Source organism: Kogia breviceps, chromosome X (genome assembly GCF_026419965.1).
Source record: "Kogia breviceps isolate mKogBre1 chromosome X, mKogBre1 haplotype 1, whole genome shotgun sequence".
NCBI classification, from domain to species: domain Eukaryota; kingdom Metazoa; phylum Chordata; class Mammalia; order Artiodactyla; family Physeteridae; genus Kogia; species Kogia breviceps.
In genome coordinates this window covers 93,958,296-93,981,819 of record NC_081330.1, presented here as the reverse complement: position 1 = coordinate 93,981,819, position 23,524 = coordinate 93,958,296, and the positions used below count along the sequence as shown (strand labels likewise).

Genomic DNA, 23,524 nt, shown 5'->3' with positions numbered 1-23,524 from the left:
TGGGAAGGGGAGAAGCAAGAGAAGAAATCTGAGTTTCCTTTTCTGTTTTCTGTTCCCACACCCACCACAGGGGTGCCTCATAGTTTCCCCTTTTCTTGATGTTTTTCTTACTTGGTGCATTTGAGATTGATCTTGGATAATTGGGAGCCAGCAACTATGCTAGTTCAGTATTTGATAGAGACCAAACTGGAACACTGTACCTTTATATATGTGTGTCACCTGTCAAATCCTAGAAATGGAATATCTTGAACACTTCTTCCCACATTAAACCTGTGCTGCCTCTTATATTTTCTTTTTCTTTTCGTTTTTTTTTAATTGGTGTGTGGCACTACCAACATCCAATCACATAAACCAGAGCAGTGTTTCTTCAAACCTGTGGGTGGGATAATAGAAAATATTTGGGGTTTAACACAAAGTAAGGGTAAGTATTATTTTGAGAAACTTTTCTTTCATTGGTATGTGTATATGTACAAATACTCATAAATACGTGTACTGGGCTGTGCTGGAGAATGTACTAATGTGAATTGTAGTCAAAAAGGTTGAAAAATACTGGACTAGAGAACTAGGAATCATTTTTGGCCCATCCTTCTGCCTTACCTCCTACAGCCATTGAATTACTAAATCGGCTGATTCTCCTTCCTCAGTATTTCTCAAATTCATTCCATCTTCCTCTTCCCTGCTAACCACTGCTCTAGTTCCAGCCCTTTCTGGATGACTGCAACTGCCTCTCCGATCCACACGCCACTTGTCCTTATTCTTACCAGAATAATTTTCCTCAAATGTAAATTTTGCTTATTTAAATCATTCTGTGGTACCCCTTTGTCCACAGAGAACTTCCAAGCTTCACAATATGGCCCCTGCCTACCTCTCCAGCTTCATTTGCTCCCATTGCAGTATCACTGGTAATGCCAAACCACATTCACTTTTCCTCACACTCCCTAAAGAGTTTTATTTTGTTTCATTCTTTCACTTTTGCCTGATATGGGAAGGGAGGATCCTTTACTCCTACTCCTTTTACCTGGTGAACTTCAGCTTATTCATTCTCACTTTGCACAGAAAGTCTTACACCCCTACCTCCCCTGCGCCTGGTGTCCCTCCTCTGTATTTCCAGAATATTCTGAGCATCTCTCATTACACAGCCAGGTTGTTTTAAAATCATTTGTTTAGGTTAGTGTTCACTTGTTTTATGGAAAGAGTTGGTCATATTCATTTTGGTGCTTAAAACAATGTCTGGCTCCTATTGGGTGTTCAGATGGCTGAATGGTTGAATGAAGATCTAGAAAGTTAAAGTGCCTTTTTCATTCATGTTGCTCATAGGTGACAAAATTGAGACTAGAAAACTGTAACATCTATATTTTTGATCAGTCTGCTACAGTTACCATTGATGACTGTACTAACTGTTTCTTTTATTGCCTCATGCTACAGACCAATACTACTTCTAGTACATTGTGTAAAACTGATGAGTACAACATTTATTGTGTAATACTGAATAAGTCACTTTAAGCTAGTTTGCTAACGATTAAGATGATTAAATTATCCTTTGTAAATAATCAAGTTTTTGGGTACCGTACCTATGGGAGCCTGTTTCTGGTACATGAATAGTTTTGTATGAAATTTAATATTCACGAAGAGGTTAAGACAGTGCAAGTAGATTTAAAAGTAATTTAGAAAAATCAGAATGGTCTTTTTTTTTTTTTTTTTTTTTGCGGTACGCGGGCCTCTCACTGTTGTGGCCTCTCCCGTTGCAGAGCACAGGCTCCTGACGCGCAGGCTCAGTGGCCATGGCTCACGGGCCTAGCCGCTCTGCGGCATGTAGGATCTTCCCGGACTGGGGCACGAACCCGCGTTCCCTGCATTGACAGGCGGACTCTCAACCACTGCGCCACCAGGGAAGCCCCCAAATGGTCTTTTAATGACTATATTTTGAGAGGTCAGCTAAAATTTTAAAAATAATGTGACAGATTCCAGGCACACTGTTTAAAAGATTCTGTGAGCTTTAGTTTAAAATGCCTAAAGATGGAAATGGTGAAATTTGAAAAAATTACATTGTAGGAATAGCTCAGTAAATGTTTGAATCAAATTTGTAAATGCAAATTCTGACCTATAGTGATTCTTGAGACTTCACGTGGCTCCATTTTCTGTAGCGTATTGCAGAAATCAGTCAGGGTTTAGAAACTAAGACCCAGGCATCAATTTATGGAAAGATAGAGAAACATATTACAATCTTGGTGTATTTCCAAGTTCAGAAGTTTTAAAGACTCAGAAGTTGTTTAAAAGTGAAGCATCAGAAAAAGAAGAGGCTCAAAGCTGAAATATTCCTTAATATCATCCAGTATGCTGTGTGTATGTGTGAGAATGTCCCCAATTGTTTCCAAAAAGTACTTTTACAGTTGATATGTTAAAACAGGATCCAACAATGTCCACACATCATTTGGTTGGTATGTCCTGAGTCTTTCTTTATCTATAACAGTTTACTCTCCCTTTCTTCCCCCCATGCCTTTTATGTATTTATTTTTAAAAAGTTTTTTGTCCTGCTCATTTTCTTATTATGTCGCAAAGTCAGTAAGAGTTGGAGCATATTATTTTAGCAATAAAAATCGTTCCTGACTCCCAATAGACAATTAATGTTTGCTGAATAATGTCAATAATACTCAAGGTCTGTGTTTTGTTCCTGCAGGTTGATCCGAAAGACTACATGTTCAGTGGACTGAAGGATGAAACAGTAGGTCGCTTACCTGGGAAAGTGGCAGGACAACAGTTTCTCATTCAAGACTGTGAGAACTGTAACATCTATATTTTTGATCACTCTGCTACAGTTACTATTGATGACTGTACTAACTGTGTCATTTTTCTGGGACCGGTGAAAGGTAGTGTGTTTTTCCGGAATTGCAGAGATTGCAAGTGTGCATTAGCCTGCCAACAGTTTCGTGTGCGGGATTGTAGAAAGCTGGAAGTCTTTTTGTGCTGTGCCACTCAGCCCATTATTGAATCTTCCACGAATATCAAGTTTGGCTGTTTTCAATGGTACTACCCTGAATTAGCTTTCCAGTTCAAAGATGCAGGGCTCAGTATCTTCAATAATACCTGGAGTAACATTCATGACTTTACACCTGTGTCAGGAGAACTCAATTGGAGCCTTCTTCCAGAAGATGCTGTCATTCAGGACCATGTTCCTCTACCTACTACCGAAGAGCTCAAAGCTGTCCGCCTTTCCACAGAAGCGAGTAGAAGTATCGTTCCAGTGTCCCGGGGTCAGAGACAGAAGAACAGTGATGAGTCATGCTTAGTGGTATTATTTGCTGGTGATTATACTATCGCAAATGCCAGGAAACTAATTGATGAGGTAAGGAGGAGAGAAGAGAAACAGACATACACCTACATAGAAACACACCACTTTCTGGAGAGTGTCCATTCTTTTCAAATTGGCTATTAGAAATACAGGCAATCCTTAAATTATAGTCCTCTGCCCCCTACAGATTTATCTGTAAGCTAGTTGCTTAGGCCTCAAAAACTTTCCCAAAGAAGCTTTTTAAAAACAATTCAATTCAGGAAGCATCTGTTAAGCACTCATTATGTGCAGTTTACTCTGTCACTATCTTGCATTGATTATAGAATGCACCTTTGTTTTCCACAGTTTTGCTTCTCTGAAATGCATCTTACAATTGATGGCAGTTTAGAGCTGATGAAATATGTGCTGGGAGTGGAGATAAATAGACAAAATTCTCTGCCCTCAAAGAACTTCCATTCTTTATCATAACTGATTTCCATGGGAGCTCACAAAAGTAGTACTGCAAAGTAAAAGCATGACCTTTTATAATTATTTAGTGGGGAAATTTATTAGGAGTTTTTAACTGTTTAAGGTGTGGGAAAGGCATTTAGGCATACAACTTTTGGAGCCCATTTTGACTGAGAGCAACCTCCACATTACTTTCCTTTGCCCAATTGCCATGAAGAGGAAGTTGGTGTGAAACAATGAGGTGGAAGCTGGGACAGCAGAGATTGTGGACTCATAAGCAGGGGCTTTTAGTGCTTTCAGGAGTAGAGAAGGGTTCTTTGGGTAGCAGCTTTCACTTGAAAAATAAATGGGGATGTGGAGGTTAGGGGCTCCAGAGCAGCAGTTCCTCCAGTGGGGAGGCAGAAGTAGGATGTATTGATTAGTCATTAATCAGGCTTTCTTCAGAAAGAGTCTGTTTGAATTTAAAACAAACTTCCAGAAATGGAGAGGTGAATGGAAAACTCTTTTTGAATGGATTTTAAGTTGTAACACTTTGTCAAAAGGAATGGTTTTAGAAAAAAAAAACTAGAAAAATGACCACCTCTCTGTAGCTTATACATTCTACAATGTAGAAAACCCATGTCTGAAATCCACAAAGTATATCTGAGGTCCAGTTTTCAAACCAACAGAAGACAAGTATAATCTTAAGACTTTGATATTTTCTTTTTTGATTATGTCAATCTGATAAAAATGTGCTATGGATCTGGTGAGATATAGAAAAAGTGCTCTGGCTTTTGAGCTATCTAATCACATGTTAATCCAATATCTGAGAGGTAAACATTTTCATTATACTGTATGGTGATTTTTTAAAAAAATCTACATACAGTTTTCAAGAGAGGTAATTATTCAGGTTAAACTCCTTTTTGGTAGATAATGAGGAGAGGACATAAAGAATGTACAGTACGTTTAAAGAAAAAAGCCATCAAAACAAACACTGTCATTCTTCATGAGTCATCAGATGTTCTTAACCTTTTAACTTTTGATATCTGTTGTATGAAAGGGCACCGTTGTGTACACTTTTTGCAGTATGACCAGGAAGAGTGATGTTCTTTAGATGTCCTTCTGGATTACAAAATAACTTAAATAAAAATCCAACAATAACAGTAACAAAATGATGACAATAATAGCTAACAGTTAATATAGTGTTCATTATACGTCAGGTGACTGTTGTATAGGATTTAAGTGAATTAACTCACTTAATTCAGGAATAATCTATGAAACAGGTGTCATTGTTCCTCTTTATACAGATAAGAAAAATGAGCCACAGAGAAGGTAAGTAACTTGCAAAAGGTCACTTGCTGGTAAGTAGCAGAGCCATGATTTAAATCCAGGCAATTTGGCTTTGTAGGCCATAGTCTTAACCCTTAAGCATGATGCTATTATGCTGCCTCAGTGGTAAAGGAAAGTTGATAAATGCTTGGTGGAGCTGGAATGTGACCAAAAGTGTGTGGAGGCAAGGCAGATACTACCCTCCAGCCTAGAAGGAAAAACCCTGGGACTTTTTGGCTAGAGTTATCCTGACTAATTCTGAAATCACAGAATTAAGAGAAGAAAAAGAAGAAAATGCTAAGTACATGTGAAGAGGGTATCACAACGTGCTGAAAGACCAGTAACTTACATATCAAGAGAGCAATTACATATTTTTTAAAAAATGAAGCTCGAGTTCCCTGGAAAATTTGTGTAGAAGCTAGTTAATGCTGAGATGGAAAAAAATGAAACTTGAGTCTTTTCTCGTATCATAACAAATGTCTTAGAGCAGCTTAGACTGGAACTGTGATTGCTAACTCTGGTTTTGTTAAACCCTAGGAGTAGCACAGAATTTTGTTTCATAGTGTTTTCATAAATTAAACATATAATAATGATTTTTTAAGGTAGGAAGTGTAAAACTTGAGAGAGTAGGAAGTCCAGAAAAACTGGGTAAACCAGAAAGTACATTCCATAGGAGTCAAGAGAAGTTACCAGGCCTCGGTTTTCTTACCTAAAAATCAGATTTCTTGCTGCCTCTTAACTATATCACAGATAAGCGCAGGATAAATTAAAGTAAAAGTAGTTGGAATTGTTTGGAAGTATTGTATAATTTAAGTTGGGTAGTTACCTCTATTTTCAAGTCTTTAAAAGTAGAAGAATTTTCATGAAAAAGAGTCTTCACATGTCTGCAGTGAAATATCAAAATAAATTTACTAGTTTCATAGTTCATTGTTTTTAGGTAACAGTGTTTTGAATTAATCATCTTACTTTTGTCAGTTTATGTGTCTGACTATAAAATGAGAGGTATTGAGCAGTCTAGAGAATTAGAAACAGATGTGGGATTGTTTCTGATAATTTAAGTAACTTTGTAGTCATTATCTGGCAGTGATGTTTATGTAATTTTCTGCTACATTTTTATGGATGTTTCTCTTTTTCTGAGGCAGCATTGAGGGCTCTGGAAAAGGATTTGAGTTTGAATCCAACTTGATGAAATGGTATGGAATAACGTAGCCATAGAATGAAATACTATCAACCATTAAAACTGATTTTATAGTAGAATAGTGGGAAAATGTTCACAACCAAGTAAGTGAAAATTTGTAGAATATTACGTATCTGATTTTTTTAAAGTAGATAAGTCTGGAGAGTTATATATACTAAAATGTTGACAGTTGTGGTTCTTTTTAGGAAGTGGATTAAGAGCAGGGTTTTCTTTTCTTGTTTGTAGCTCTATGGATTTTACATAAAACATGTATTATTTCTGTAATGGGGGAAAATGAAAAGCGGAAGGGTAAAAGGAAGTATACCGGGACTTCCCTGGTGGTCCAGTGGTTAGGACTCGGCGCTTCCACTGCAGGGCGCACGGGTTCCATCCCTGGTTAGGGGAACTAAGACTAAGATCCCACAAGCCACGCAGCATGGCCAAAAAAAAAAAAAAAAAAGGAAGTATACCTACATAGCAGTGGCATCTTTGAGTGGTAGCACTTTGGTTGATATTTCTTTGTTTCTGTTTTTTATTTTTTTAACGTTTAAAAATGTTAAAAAAAATAAATGTTCTGTATTGAGCCTGTTTGTTACTTTTATAATTAAAGACTCAATAGGCTTTAATTGGTTGAATTGCTTTGCATTTTTAAAAACTACTTTCATAATTATTTTAAAAATTAATGTTTACTCATTGTAGAGAACTGTAGAAATAAAGAAGAGTAGAAATAAGTTTAAAAATCATCCATAATGTGCTGTACCTTGAATTGTCTTTGTAGGAATAATCTTTAATTTATTTAGTCTGTAATCAGTTTAATTGGGTTCAAGTCACAGCTCTGTCCCTTAATAGTTGTGTGACCATGGGCAGATTTCTTAACCACTCTGTGCTTTAGTTTCTCATCTGTAAAATGAGAGTAATAATAATACCTGCCTCGTGAGAGGGTTAAACATGTTTTACATGTAGAACACATAAAACTGCCTGGCACATAGTAAGTACTCCATAAATGTATTCTAGCGTTATTGTGCTATACTATATAAATTTGAATCATGCTTTTTAAAATTAACAGTACCATAGGGCTTCCCTGGTGGCGCAGTGGTTGAGAATCCGCCTGCCGATGCAGGGGACACGGGTTCGTGCCCCGGTTCGGGAAGATCCCACATGCCGCAGAGCGGCTGGGCCCGTGAGCCATGGCCGCTGAGCCTGCGCGTCCGGAGCCTGCGCTCCGCAATGGGAGAGGCCACAGCAGTGAGAGGCCCGCGTACCACCAAAAAAAAAAAAAAAAAAAAAAATTAACAGTACTATATAAGATTTCCCCCTTTTATTATTTGTTATATTTAACAAACTATGGTATTTTATCTTGTGAATATACCATACTTTACTTAACCATTCTCCTCTCACTGGACAGTATCACCAAACTAAAGCTTCTGTTAGTTTCAGTCAGCAAAATTTTTTTAATAAAGTTTAAAATTTTGAGGGCTAATTTACATTTATTTGACCCATAATTGTAACAGTAGGCAGTACTAATTCTTTTTTTTTTAACATCTTTATTGGAGTGGCAGTACTAATTCTTAATCAGAACCACCCATCTGGAAGAAAGAATCTTGTGTATGTGAAAACTTGGTTATAGCAAACACCCTGAATTAATTACAGTTATAACTAAAACAAAAATCAGAGCACTGTGTTGCATTTTATACAGAAAAATTATAGAATAGGAAAATATTGTTTTAGTCTCAGGTCATTTTAAAATGTAAATGAAATTTCATTTCCCACAGCTGGTTGGTAAAGGCTTTTTCCTGGTTCAGACAAAGGAGGTGTCAATGAAAGCTGAAGATGCTCAAAGGGTTTTTCGGGACAAAGCACCTGACTTCCTTCCTCTTCTGAACAAAGGTACCTTCTGGATGATTGGTATACTTTTGTGGTTTTTCCATTGACCTGCTGATTTGATTTATTCTTGCCTTTAGTATTTCTCTTACATTGTCTTCTCTTTGTCATTTGTTTTATGCTTTTCCTATTACTATTCAGAAATGTCAAAATTTCACATCATTCAAAAAGCCATATGTAATTACCTAGAAATTAGGCATTAGGTTTTTTTTCCCTGTTCTATCACCTTCGTTCCTGAAAGTCACATTTTATTATTATGTATTTTATTATTTAAAATTATTATTATTATTATTGTACTGTAGTGAGTGACCATTTCCTTCTCCCTGCCCAGAGTTACAAAGCACTTGATAAGGATACTTTCTGCCTTCAGTGTGCTTTGACCATACTGGAAAAGGAATAAGAAATATAAATAAAACAGTATACTATTCTGTGTATTTAACATGATCTGATTAAGTTGTCAGATACCGGAAATATGTCTACCAACAGAGGAACTAGAGTTCCTGTGCCCTCCTGAAGTGTTGCTATTTGCCTCTATGTATTCTAGAAGACAGAGTACCGTTCATCTATTAGGGCAGGGACATTGTTTGCTCTAGGCTCATCAGGCTTTTCTTGACCAGCCTGAGCAAATATATATGGTAATAGGTAATGCTGATTGGATATACCCTAGAAAGAGGGCACATCTGCATTTACATGCTCTTTATGTATAAATAAGTCGTAATAAACTGCAAAAACCTGCATGAAAATATTGGAGGATTGTTAGGATAACTTTAATAACTAATGCTGGGTGTGATTCGGCCCTTAAGTAGTAATGCAGTATTTCATATACCTTAGTGGTTACTCTAGTAGTACCAAGGACTGGCTCCAACCAGTGCATGAATCTATCCCAGATCATATATAGGAAATTATGACCCAGCTCCTTTGATGTAGCCATTTTGATATGGGAAAATTTGATGGAACCTTAGAAACAAATCTTTAAACTCTCAGCAGCTTTCAGAAACTGAATTAAGTAATAAGTGTGTGTAACAGACATCCTAAAGTGTGAGGATTAGGGATGAAGTGAGCATATGAGTAGGCCTAAATTAATGATTTATATACTTGTGTAATGTTAGTGAAGCGGTTTCACAGAATTGCTCCAACCCAGCCATACCATAATATGTGTTTAAGTCACATAACATTCCACATGGAAGAAATAAAATGTTCTGTTCCTAAAAAAGTAGAGCCAAAACCAATGGACAGATGTTATAGGAATTTCAGCAAATAAATATCATCTAAACAGCTTTCAAAACCAGAGATATCCATAGGAAGTAGTCAAAGACTAATGAAGTCATGTCAAAAGGTCACAGGAGCCAGCTTGAAGGAGTCTCAAGAAGTTTCCACTGGCCAAATTTGGGACAATTTGAGCATCAAAAACAATAATGAAGGGAATTGATTAAACAACAGTAGAAATCCATGCATCCATAGTGATAATAAAAAAGAGGGGAGAGAAAATTGGCACTGAACTATGGACCAGTGTGCCCAGTCAGCTTGGAATCTACCTAACAATATGGTCTACATGGATATCATGAATGACTGCTAGACATTCCCATGATCTAGAAGCTTCCTATCCTCTATTAAAAGAGGCACTCTTCCATTAGGTTGAAGTGACCCTTTCTCCAGGACCCCAAATTGGCTCACAATAATAATCAGTTTCTCATCTAAGTAGTCACAAATCTTCTGTTTAAAATTTGTTTTTATAGTCTGAGAAATATCTCCATAAAACTCATCAGCCCATGCTTTTTATCTAATTTGAAAATTCAACAGTATTTAATGTATTCAGTTAATAAATATGTATTAAGCACCAAAAAAGGGGGGCGGGGGGAGAGGGAATAAGGAAAGCTCTTCTGCTCTTTACAGAATACTCTGAGCTAATAAACGTAGAAGGAATGATAGACTTCAGAAATCAGCATTTTCTAACCCCCGATGTAATAATTAATTCAGACAAAGGTTATCAGTGGATGCTAAAACTATTGGGGTAAAAGTTGATAAAAAAGTAGGATACTTATACATTCTAATTCAAATGGGAAGTGTACCTTTAGAGCAGAGATTTGATGATCATCACACTAACCCAGTGATCAAACTTAGCATCACTGATGGCAGGGAAGCCTGACACTGTATTTCTCCTAATGTGATGCAATGAGAAATAAACATCATCATCTATGAAGTCTTCTTGCCAAAAATATTTTACCTGAATCTAATCGAGCCAAAACTTAATTTCTGGTTTATAGAAAAGAAAGGAAATCTGGAGACATGTTAAATGACACCATGAGGAAACTGAAACAAATCAAAAATAGAAGACAGTTTACAAGATAACTGGCTAGGACTCTTCAGACAATGTCCTGGAAAACAAAAACAATGGGGGACTGTCCTGGATTAAAAGAAACCTAACAATTAAATGCAAGGAATGAACCTTAATTGGATTTTGGATTAGGGTGGGGTGAACTCTAAAGCTGTAAAAGTCATTTTGGGGACAACTGGGGAAGTTTGAGGATGATATTTTGGAATTATTGTTGTATCCTTAAGTATGATAGTGGTACTGTGGTTACATAGGAGATGCATGATGAAGTGTTATGATGTCTGCTATTTTCAAATGGCTCAGCAAAACAAAAAAGTGTGTGTGTTTGTGCATGTCTGTGTGTGCATGTCTATGTATGTGTATAGTGTGTGGCAAAGCAAACATGGCCAAATGTTAACATTTGATGGGTATAAGTGAAGAGCAAATGGATGTTTGTTATTCTTTCAACTTTTCTGTAATGTTTGGAGTTTTTCAAAAGAAAAGTTGGGGGAAAATTTTAAGCTGCCCAATAGTGCATTGATTGATGTAGAATAATGAGCAGGCTGTCTGTGGAGATATTCCAGCAGGTGTTGGATGGATTGGGTCCTTACGTAAAAGTGGCCATCAGTCATTCTGAGGAGAGTTTTTCAGCCTCAGCACTGTTGACATTTTAGATAATTCTTTGCTGTGGTGGGCTGTCCTGTACATTATAGGATGTTTAGCAGCATCTCTGGCCTCTACTGACTAGGTACCAATAGCACACTGCCCCAGTTATGGCAACCAAAAATGTTTCCAGACATTGCCAAATGCCCCGTGGGGAAAAAAATTGCTCCCAGTTGCAAACCACTGTTCTTAGCAGGGGGATGGACTTATTCTTTTGAAAATTCACTTTTATTTCCAATAGTTTATACTTTAGAGTCTCTAAGTTTTCCTCTTCAGTTAAAGTAGTCATAATTATTTCCTTTCAATTAATGAAGCTATTTGACAGCCTAATGAGAGAATTCATTGTGTTTTTCATCTTGAGAATCTTCCAAATCTGACTGATTCTCAGAACCACCTGGGGTGCTGTTAAAGATTTAAATTTCCACCTCCCACCCCAGAAAGACTGATTCAAATATCTCTGAGATATTCCCTTGGAATCTGAATTTTTAAAAGTTCCCCAGATCGTTCTGATGATAAGTCAGATTTGGGTTCTTTTGTTTTAGAGGGTCATTCATTCATTTATTCAACAAACATAGATGAGATCTGAGAAGTAGTAAAGGAGGAATCAGATTATATAGGGCCTTGTAGGTCACTGTAGAGACTGTGGCTTCTAGTTTGAGTGAGATGAGAATCTACTAGACATTTTTGTTTTAAAATAAACTCTTTATACTGGAATAATTTTAGATTTTCAGAAAAATTGCAAAGGTAGTACAGAGAGTTTTGAAACTCACCTTCCTCTTATGTTAACATAAGCATGATACATTTGTTGAAACTAAGAAATTTACATGGGTAAAATACTATTTACTCAAACTATAAATTTTATTCAAATTTCACAGGGTTTTTTTCACTTATGTCCTTTTTCTGTTCCAGAATTCAATCCAAGATCCCACATTGCATTTAATCATCATATCTCCTTAATCTCTTCTAATCTGTGACAGTTCCTTAGTCTTTCCTTGTTTTTTATAACCTTGAAATATTCGAGCAGTATTGGTAAGTTATTTCGTAGAATGTCCCTCAGTTTGCATTTGTCTGGTGTTTTCTCTGGTTAGACTGGGGTTATGGGTTTTGGAGAAGAGGTGAAGTGCCCTTCTCATCACATCACATCACGTCACATCATAGGGCACATGATAGCAACATGACTTAATGCTGGTGATGTTGACCTTAGTGACTTGGTTCAGGTGGTATCTGTCAGGTTTCTTGAACACTGTAAAGTTCCTTTTTTCCCCTTTCTATACTCTTTGGAAGTTCTTTCTACGATCTTTGGAAGTTGAGTCACTAAGACCAGTCTACACTGAAGGAGAGGGAATTAAGTTCCACCTCCTAGAGAGGGGAGTATCTACATACATTATTTGGAATTCTGTAAGAAAGATTTGCCCCTTCTCCCATTTATTTATTCAGTCATTTATGTCTATCAGTAGGGACTCATAGATATGTATTTTATTCTTTGGGTTATAGTCCAATACTATCAAATTGTTCCAGTTTTAGCCTTTGGGAGCTCTTTTAGATTAGTTTCTCTGTCTCTTTGACATGCCTTTTATTTCTTTTTCTTGCATTATTATGTTGGCTAGGACTTCCACTATTATACTATGTAGAATAGCGAGAAGAGGACATGCTTGCCCTGTTTCTGATCTCAGTGTGAAAGTGTTCAGTCTCACCATTAAGAATGATGGTAGTTGTAGATTTTTCATACATACCTTTTATTAGACTGAGGGAGTTTCATTCTATTCATGGTTTGTTGAGGGTTTTTGTTTGTTTGTTTTTTGGGGTTTTTTTGGCTGTGTCAGTTCTTAGTTGCAGCACGTGGGATCTTTTTGTTGTGGTGCACAGGCTCTTCATTGCAGCGCACAGGCTTCTCTCTAGTTGTGGCGTGTGGGCTCCAGAGCATGCAGGCTCAGTAGTTGTGGCATGCAGGCTCTCTAGTTGTGGCACGCAGGCTCAGTAGTTGTGGCACTCGGGCTCAGTTGCCCCGCAGCATGTGGGATCTTAGTTCCCTGACCAAGGGTTGAACCTGCATCACTTGCATTGAAAGGTGGATTCTTAACCACTGGACCACCAGGGAAGTCCCTATTGAGTTTTTATCACACATGATGTTGAATTTTGTTGAATGCTTTTTCTGTATTTATTGAGATGATCATGTTTTTTTTTATTATTGAGTCATTTAATCTGGTGAGTGACTTTTGTTAATTTTGAATGTTGAACCAACCTTGTATTCCTGAGATGTACCCTGTTGATCATGATGTTTTATCCCTTTAATATATTGCTGGATTCAATTTGCTATTTTTTTGTAGATTTTTACATCTTTGTCCATGAAGTATATTGGTTTGTGGTTTTCTTTTCTTGTAGTATCTTTCTCTGGCTTTGATATTAGTATAATGCTGGCCTCATAAAATGAGTTGAGAAGTATCCTTCTTCTTCTGTGATCTTGGAGAGATTATAGAGAATTAGTATCATTTCTTCCTTAAATGTCTGGTAGGATTTGCCAGTGAAACCCATCTGGGCCTGAAGACTTGGGGGAAAGATTTTTAGCCATACATTTTATTTACTTATTACATAGAGAGCTCTTGAAGATATATTTGTCTTCTTGGGTGAATTTTGATAGTTTTTGTCTTTTGGGGAATTGTTTCATTTCATCTGAGTTATCAAATTTATAGGTGTAGAGTTTATAGTATTTCCTTATTATTAATGTATGTAGGATCAGTAGTGATGTCCTTCTTATTACTCCTGTTGGTGATTTGAGGCCTCTCCCTCTCCCATTAGCCTCGTTAGAGGTTTATCACTTTATTGATAATTTCAAAGAAGCAGCTTTTTGTTTTATTGATTTTCTCTATTGTTTTTCTCTTTTCAGTTTCATTGTTTTCTGCTCTAATATTTATTTCCTTCCTTTCATTTGCTTTAGGTTTAATTTGCTCTTCTTCCTCTAGTTTCTTAAGGTTTAAGTTTGGGTTACTGATTTCTTCTTTTCTAATAGAGTGATTCTCATTATTCACAGTAGGTCTGTTCTATAAAGTTGCTGTGAACACTGAATCAGTGAGTACTGAATTGCTACTCCTAGGAGAAATGCAGGGCTAGGTTCCTGCAAGTCTCTGGTCACAACATTTCTTTCAACCAATCAGTATAACCTTGTTGTATGTGTGCTTCTGTTTAAAGACACCTCATTTAGATATGGTTTTGATTCATTAACATTGAACGCACAGCCAGCAGCACTGTAACTTGTGCCTGAATGAAGCTTATCTAAACAGACATTTTCTTTGTAAGGCACATCACAGGTTTCCTAAGCTTAGGAACATTAGACTGTACTTGAGCACTACGTTTGAAGGCCATTTTAAACACTGATATTACCAACAAAAAGTATAAAAATGTGGCACTAGATGGACTGTGAAAAGGCCACTTGTTTACAGAATGAATGCTGAAACAAGAAGGCAGAGCATCACTTTGTTCAAATTTACCTGGAAACATGCATGTCAGGCAGCTCATATTTTTTGCCACTTTGTGTGTGTCCATGAATGACCATGAAAAGACAAGTATTGATTTTGAGTAAAATATTTTACCGATTTGGTAAAATAAATTTTACCAAGTAAGCAATTAGCAAATAAGGAATCCACAAATAATGAGGATTGACTGTATATTATTTTGTGTTAGAAATTTTCCTTTAAGTGCTGCTTTAGCTGCATTCTGCCAATTTTGATATGATGTATTTTCATTTAATTCAGGGTTTAGCAAAGTATGGCCTACTGTATGTGTTTTAAATGAAGTTTTATCGGAGCATAGCCACGCTCATTCTTTTATTTATTATGTTTTGCTGCTATTGCACTATAACAGCAGAGATGATTAGTTGTGACAGACATTGTATGGCTCACTAAGCCTAAAATATTTCCCATCTGGTCCTTTACAGAAAAAGTGTGCTGACCCCTGATGTAGTAGTTTCCCTTGAGACTTTTCACTTGATCCATGGATAATTTAGAAGTATAATATTTAATTTCCAAACATTTGGGAGATTGTCCAGATGTGTTTCTATTACTGATTTCTAGATTAATGCTGTTATGGTCTGAAAACACACATTGTATGATTTCTGTTTTCTTTAATAAGTTAAGGCTTGTTTTCTGGAACAGAATATAGTCTATCTTGGTGAATCTATGTGCAGGTGAGAAGAATATGCTTTTGTTTGCTGAAATGTTCTATAAATGTCCACTAGGTCGGTTTGATTGATAGCGCTATTCAGGTCATCTATATCCTTACTGATTTTCTGCCTATTTGCTCTATGAATTAAAGAGAGGAGTGTCAAAAGTCTTCAACTGTAACTGTAGATTTGTCTATTTCTTTTTTCAGACTCTATCAGATTTTGCCTTGTGAATTTTGAAACTCTGTCGTTAGGTGCATACACATCTAGGATTATGTCTTCTTGAAGAATCCTTTATTATTATGTAATGTCCCTCTTTGTTTCTGATAATCTTCCTTGTTCTGAAATCTGCTTTGTCTGAAATACAGCTACCCCAGCTTTTGTTTGGTTGTTAGTGTTTCATCATAAAGCTTTATCCCTTTTCTTTTAACTTATCAAAGTCTGTGTTTCTAAAATGAATTTTTTGTAGACAGCATATAGTTGGTTCTTGCTTTTCAATCCAATTTGACAGTCTCTGTCTTTTTTTTTTTGGCTGCCTTGGGTCTTCGTTGCTGCCTCTGGGCTTTCTCTAGTTGCAGTGAGCAGGGGCTACTCTTCGTTGCAGTGCACGGGCTTCTCATTGCAGTGGCTTCTCTTGTTGCCAAGCATGGGCTCTAGGCATGCAGGCTTCAGTAGTTGTGGCTCGCAGGCTCAGTAGTTGTGGCATGTGGGCTCTAGAGCGCAGGCTCAGTAGATGTGGCGCACAGGCTTAGTTGCTGCACAGCACGTGGGATCTTCCTGAACCAGGGCTTGAACCCTTACCCCCTGCATTGGTAGGTGGATTCTTAACCACTGCACCACCAGGGAAGTCTGTCTTTAACTGGTGTGTTTGCACCATTCATATTGAAAGGGATTGATATCATTGGATCAATATCTACCATCTTGCTAGCTGCTTTCTGTTCCATTTGTTCTTTGTTTTTTGTTACCTCTTTTTCTGTTTAATTGGGTATTTTTTAATGATTCCATTTTACCTCTCCTAGTGACTTATTATTTATACCTCTTTTCCTAAATCTTATTTAATGGTCACCTTTGGTTTTACAGTATACATATTTAAATAATTTGAGTCCACCTTATAATAATATTATACCACATCACCTGTAGTATATAAGGACCTAATGACATCATATTCTCAAATCTTCCTTCCCATCTTTGTGTCACTGTTACATATTTTACTATTACATATGCTATAAACACCTAATGCATTGTTCACATTATTACTTTAAACTGTCAGTTATTTTTAGAACAATTAAAAATAAGAAAAATATAGACATATTACTGGAGGTTTTAGAGCATATGAATGCCATAGTCCCTTTAAAATGTAGCTTTTATCATTCTGGTTACTCTAAGGGAGAAACAGAGAGACCAGCTGGGAGGCTGTTGCTGTAACCTAATTGAGACGTGACAGTGACTTGTTCCAAGGTCATGTTAAATAACACAGAAGAGTTCATTAGATAGGATATCCAGAAATCTTTTTTGTTTACTTTGAAGTCTCACAGTTTTTTCATGACAGTTCAAATATTTAGATTTAAAGCTACTGCAAGCTATTTGATAAGACAGTCACATTAAAACAGTAAAAACATGACCAGTGATCTTGTTGACCTCATAATTCAGTTTGAAATAGTCACTTGAAGTAATCACTTTGAAGTAATTGTAGTCCTCATCATTAGATAGAGAGACAAATAGAACTGCTTAAAAAGTGCATTGTTGGTGGTTTAGTTTTTTTAAAAATTTAGGGTCCACACATGTTAATCAAAACTGATGCACTTGTCCACCTTTTTTGTTGATGTTTCTTTGTTGGCAAATTAAGTCACTTATCGGAAGTTCTTCATATCCTATTCAAAGGATAGCAACCAAGTTACATACTTGGGTAATTCTACCAAAATTGTATTTCTGAATTCTAGATTATATTGTCTTTGTAGAATACAGGAACTTTCAGTAATAAATGTCTGACTTTAAAAGATATATCTACTGTATTTCTTTTAGTGATCCTGAATAAAAGCATATTCCATTCTACCTTAATTCAAACTTTCTACTCTCTGCAAAACTGGAATCCCTACATTATCAAATTTTTCTTTTTAGTTCAATATTTATTTGGTTTGAAATGCTTTTTAAACTCTTTTTCTTGCAAATTTCCAAATGTACTGTTTCTACTCAGAAGTAGCTTCCAATGACCCCATGTGTACCCATCCCCCAGTTTTATCAACCTTTTGCCATACTTTAAAAAATAATCTATATATTCTTCTTTTTGCTAAAATCAAATTTAATCAAATTTTGATATGTCTTGTCATTTCATCGCTAAATATTTCAGTATGTGTCTTAAACAAAGTGAAATTAAAAATGAATGCTTTTGGGGCTTCCCTGGTGGCGCAGTGGTTGAGAGTCTGCCTGCCAATGCAGGGGACACGGGTTCGTGCCCCGATCCGGGAGGATCCCATATGCCGCGGAGCGGTTAGGCCTGTGAGCCATGGCCGCTGAGCCTGTGCATCCGGAGCCTGTGCTCCGCAACGGGAGAGGCCACAACAGTGAGAGGCCCGCGTACCACAAAAAAACCAAAAACACCGAATGCTTTCTAATAACAGTTTTATTAACATATATTTTATATACCATAAGATTTATACCATAACAATTTGACAGCTACACGAATGTTTTCTTAAGTGGGGTGTATTATCACGTCTAACATGATTAACAATGTCTTAATATCATCAACTAACTAGTCCATGTTCAAATTTCCCTAATTGTCTAAAAACATTCTTTATGTATTTTTACAGTTAATTTGATCCAGATCTAAAACTGGTGCACTCACTCACTGTATGTGGTTGTTTTGTATCTTATATCGCTCTTAACCAGAAACAGGTGTTCCCCCTCCCGTTTGTTTCGTGCCTTCGTCTTGTAAAAGAAATGTGGTCAGTTGTCCTGTAGTATGCATGGGTTTGTTTAATTTGTTCCTCTGTAGTTCTTTTGGATTAGAAGTTAAATCAAAGCCTTGTTTACACTCAGGTTTAGTTTTTTGGGGGGAATATTTCACAGGTGGTACTATTTCCTATAATGAGAAGGCACATAATATTTGATTGCTGTACTTCTAGTTATGCCAATATTGTTAGGCTCAGGTGGTGACAGTCTTTTTATTGTAGAGTTTCCTGTCAGTCTTCCCTATGGGATGCTAAAGCCATTGATGATTGTTGCCTGATCCAGTTATTTTATTAGGAGTTTCAAAATGATCATTTTCTAATTGTGTCATTACCTCTGCATTTATTAATGGATGTTAACAGAACTCCTCCTCGTACACTGAGCTGTTTGGCTAACTTGAAATATGCTTCATATCAGAAAAGCAGAGTAAATAAAGGAGAAATAATTAAGCATCAATTTTCAGAGTAAAAAGTCAGTGCCCTAGCAACCTATAGTGGTGTCCAGTGAATTTTGTTTGTGTCTCTTCTGAATATCATTATGAGCTCATGACTTTATATATTCAGTATGTTTCGATAAATTGCAGGCATTATTCCTTCTGATCTCACCATGTCTCATCTTTGGTCATTAGGAGCCTCTTCAAGCTGGCTCCTGTATCCTTTTGATAAAACCCTATTGGCCTTTGATAGCCTCATTGCTTTTTGGCTCAACATGATATTCGAGGTTGATCTTACCCATTTCTTGCCCCAGACATAGAATCATCCATTTTTCTGAGAAAATATTCCCCAGTTACCTTCTTTTCTTTACTCAGTGCCCATCTTGACCTATATACTGTGATACTACAAAACTCATACTTTAACTCATTCTCTGTATCTAATTGTACAGTCAACTGTGATATATCCTGCCTTTTCTATATTTGTTGTCTGTATTAAATCACAAGCCATTTCTCTCCTTCTTGTGCCTTGTTCTGTGGCACATGACTGCATTCACCTTAGTATTTCATTCCTTAATACTTCATTTTTCTCTCTTGTTCCATATTGTTTAATAGATTTATGTCTTTTTCTGAATTTTTGAATTTTATTTTATTTATTTTTTTATACAGCAGGTTCTTATTAGTCATCAATTTTATACAGATCAGTGTATACATGTCAATCCCAATTGCCCAATTCATCACACCACCACCCCCACCACCCCCCGCTGCTTTCCCACCTTTGTGTCCATACATACATTTCTTCTCCACATCTGTGTCTCAATTTCTGCCCTGCAAACTGGTTCATCTGTACAATTTTTCTAGGTTCCACATATATGCGTTAATATACGATATTTGTTTTTCTCTTTCTGATTTACTTCACTCTGTATGACAGTCTCTAGATCCATCCACATCTCAACAAATGACTCAATTTTGTTCCTTTTTATGGCTGAGTAATATTCCATTGTATATACGTACCACATCTTCTTTAAACATTCATCTCTCAATGGACATTTAGGTTGCTTCCATGACCGGGCTATTGTAAATAGTGCTGCAGTGAAGATTGGGGTGCATGTGTCTTTTTGAATTATGGTTTTCTCTGGGTATATGCCCAGTAGTGGGATTGCTGGATCATATGGTAATTCTATTTTTAGTTTTTTATGGAACCTCCATACTGTTCTCCATAGTGACTGTATCAACTTACATTCCCAAACAGTGCAAGAGGGCTCCCTTTTCTCCACACCCTCTCCAGCATTTGTTGTTTGTAGATTTTCTGATGATGCCCATTCTACCTGGTGTGAGGTGATACCTCATTGTACTTTTGATTTGAATTTCTCTAATAATTAATGATGTTGAGCAGCTTTTCATGTGCTTCTTGGCCATCTGTATGTCTTCTTTGGAGAAATGTCTATACAGGTCTTCTGCCCATTTTTGGATTGGGTTGTTTGTTTTTTTGATATTGAACTGCATGAGCTGTTTATATATTTTGGAGATTAATCCTTTGTCCGTTGATTCGTTTGCAAATATTTTCTCCCATTATGAGGGTTGTCTTTTCGTCTTGTTTATGGTTTCCTTTTCTGTGCAAAAGCTTTGAAGTTTCATTAGGTCCCATTTGTTTATTTTTGCTTTTATTTCCATTGCTCTAGGAGGTAGATCAGAAAAGATCTTGCTGTGATTTATGTCAAAGAGTGTTCTTCCTATGTTTTCCTCTAAGAGTTTTATAGTGTCCAGTCTTATATTTAGGTCTCTAATCCATTTTGAGTTCATTTTTGTGCATGGTGCTAGGGACTGTTCTAATTTCATTCCTCTACATGTAGCTGTCCAGTTTTCCCAGCACCACTTACTGAAGAGACTGTCTTTTCTCCATTGTATTTCCTTGCCTCCTTTGTCATAGATTAGTTGACCATAGGTGTGTGGCTTTATCTCTGGGCTTTCTATCTTGTTCCATTGATCTATGTTTCTGTTTTTGTGCCAGTACCATATTGTCTTGATTACTGTAGCTTTGTAGTATAGTCTGAAGTCAGGGAGTCTGATTCCTCCAGCTCTGTTTTTTTCCCACAACACTGCTTTGTCTGTTCAGGGTCTTTTGTCTCTCCATACAAATTTTAAGATTTTTTGTTCTAGTTCTGAAAAAAATGCCATTGGTAATTTGATAGGAATTGCATTGAATCTGTAGATTGCTTTGGGTAGTATAGTCATTTTCACAATATTGATTCTTCCAATCCAAGAACATGGTATATCTCTCCATCTGTTGGTATCATCTTTAATTTCTTTCTTCAGTGTCTTATAGTTTTCTGCATACAGGTCTTTTGTCTCCCTCGGTAGGTTTATTCCTGGGTATTTTATTCTTTTTGTTGCAGTGGTAAATGGGAGTTTTTCCTTAATTTCTCTTTCAGATTTTTCATCATTAGTGTATAGGAATGCCAGATATTTCTGTGCATTAATTTTGTATCCTGCTACTTTACCAAATTCATTGATTAGCTCTAGTAGTTTTCTGGTGGCACCTTTAGGATTCTCTATGTATAGTATCAGGTCATCTACAAACAGTGACAGCTTTACTTCTTCTTTTCCAATTTGTATTCCTTTTATTTCGTTTCCTTCTCTGATTGCCGTGGCTAGGACTTCCAAAACTATGTTGAATAATAGTGCTGAGAGTGGACATCCTTGTGTTGTTCCTGATATTAGAGGAAATGCTTTCAGTTTTTCGCCATTGACAGTGATGTTTGCTGTGGGTTTGTCATATATGGCCTTTATTATGTTGAGGTAGGTTCCCTCTATGCTCTCTTTCTGGAGAGTTTTTATCATAAATGGGTGTTGAATTTTGTCAAAAGCTTTTTCTGCATCTATTGAGAAGATCATATGGTTTTTATTCTTCAGTTTGTTAATATGGTGTATCACATTGATTGATTGGCATATATTACATATATTGTGTATATTGAAGAATCCTTGCATCCCTGGGATAAATCCCACTTGATCATGGTTTGTGATCCTTTTAATGTGTTGTTGGATTCTGTTTGCTAGTATTTTGTTGAGAATTTTTGCATCTATATTCATCAGTGATATTGGTCTGTAATTTTCTTCTTTTGTTGTATCTTTGTCTGGTTTTGGTATCAGGGTGATGGTGGCCTCATAGAATGAGTTTGGGAGTGTTCCTTCCTCTGCTATAATTTGGAAGAGTTTGAGAAGGATGGGTGTTAGCTCTTCTCTAAATGTTTGATAGAATTCACCTGTGAAGGTGTGTGGTCGTGGACTTTTGTTTGTTGGAATATTTTTAATCCCAGTTTCAATTTCATTACTTGTGATTGGTCTGTTTATATTTTCTGTTTCTTCCTGGTTCAGTCTCAGAAGGTTATACCTTTCTAAGAATGTGTCCACTTCTTCCGGGTTGTCCATTTTATTGGCATAGAGTTGCTTGTAGTAGTCTCTTAGGATGCTTTGTATTTCTGCGGTGTCTGTTGTAACTTCCCGTTTTTCATTTGTAATTTTATTGATTTGAGTCCTCTCCCTGTTTTTCTTCATTAGTCTGGCTAATGGTTTATCAGTTTTGTTTATCTTCTCAAAGAACAAGGTTTTACTTTTATTGATCTTTGCTATTATTTTCTTTGTTTCTATTTCATTTATTTCTGCTCTGATCTTTATGATTTGTTTCCTTCTACTAACTTTGGGTTTTGTTTGTTCTTCTTTCTCTAGTTCTTTTAGGTGTAAGGTTATATTGTTTATTTGAGATTTTTCTTGTTTCTTGAGGTAGGCTTGTATTGCTATAAACTTCCATCTTAGAACTGCTTTTGCTGCATCCCATAGATTTTGTATCGTCGTGTTTTCGTTGCCATTTGTTTCTAGGTTTTTTTTTTTCTTTTTTTGCCGTATGCGGGCCTCTCGCTGTTGTGGCCTCTCCTGTTGCAGAGCACAGGCTCTGGACGCGCCGGCTCAGCTGCCATGGCTCATGGGTGTAGCTGCTCCGCGGCATTTGGCATCTTCCCGGACCAGGGCACAAACCCATGTCCCCTGCATAGGCAGGCGGACTCTCAACCACTGCGCCACCAGGGAAGCCCCTCTAGGTATTTTTTGATTTCCTCTTTTATTTCTTCAGTGATTTCTTGGTTATTTAGTAATGTATTGTTTAGCCTCCATGTGTTTGTGTTTTTAACTTTTTTTCCCTGTAATTCATTTCTAATCTCATAGTGTTGTGGACAGAAAAGATGCTTGATATGATTTCACTTTTCTTAAATTTACTGAGGCTTGATTTGTGATGCAAGATGTGATCTATCCTGGAGAATGTTCCATGCGCACCTGAGAAGAAAGTGTCATCTGCTGTTTTTGGATGGAATGTCCTATAAATATCAATTAAATCTATCTGGTCTATTGTGTCACTTAAAGCTTTTTTTTCCTTATTTGTTTTCATTTTGGATGGTCTGTCCATTGGTGTAAGTGAGGTGTTAAAGTCCCCCACTATTATTGTGTTACTGTTGATTTCCTCTTTTACAGCGGTTAGCAGTTGCCTTAGGTATTGAGATGCTCCCATGTTGGGTGCATGTATATTTATAATTGTTATATCTTCTTCTTGGATTAATCCCTTGATCATTATGTAGTGTCCTTCCTTGTCTCTTGTAACATTCTTTGTTTTAAAGTCTATTTTATCTGATATGAGTATTGCTACTCCAGCTTTCTTTTGATTTCCACTTGCATGGAATATCTTTTTCCATCCCCTCACTTTCAGTCTCTATTTGTCCTTAGGTCTGAAGTACATCTCTTGTAGACAGCATATATATGGGTCTTGTTTTTGTATCCATTCAGCAAGCCTGTGTCTTTTGGTGGGAGCATTTAATCCATTCACGTTTAAGGTAATTATCGATATGTATGTTCCAGTGACCATTTTCTTA

At 36.7% G+C, this 23,524-nt stretch overlaps 1 protein-coding gene across 1 annotated transcript in view; it reads left to right on the top strand.

The window, feature by feature from the left end:
- RP2 (RP2 activator of ARL3 GTPase) overlaps nucleotides 1–23,524 on the top strand; it is a 39,200-nt gene that overhangs the window by 12,220 nt on the left and 3,456 nt on the right. Inside the window, exons 2-3 of the mRNA XM_059050602.2 lie at nucleotides 2,678–3,343; nucleotides 7,994–8,108. Coding sequence (XP_058906585.1) covers nucleotides 2,678–3,343; nucleotides 7,994–8,108 — 781 coding nt within the window. The remainder of the gene's footprint in view (nucleotides 1–2,677; nucleotides 3,344–7,993; nucleotides 8,109–23,524) is intronic.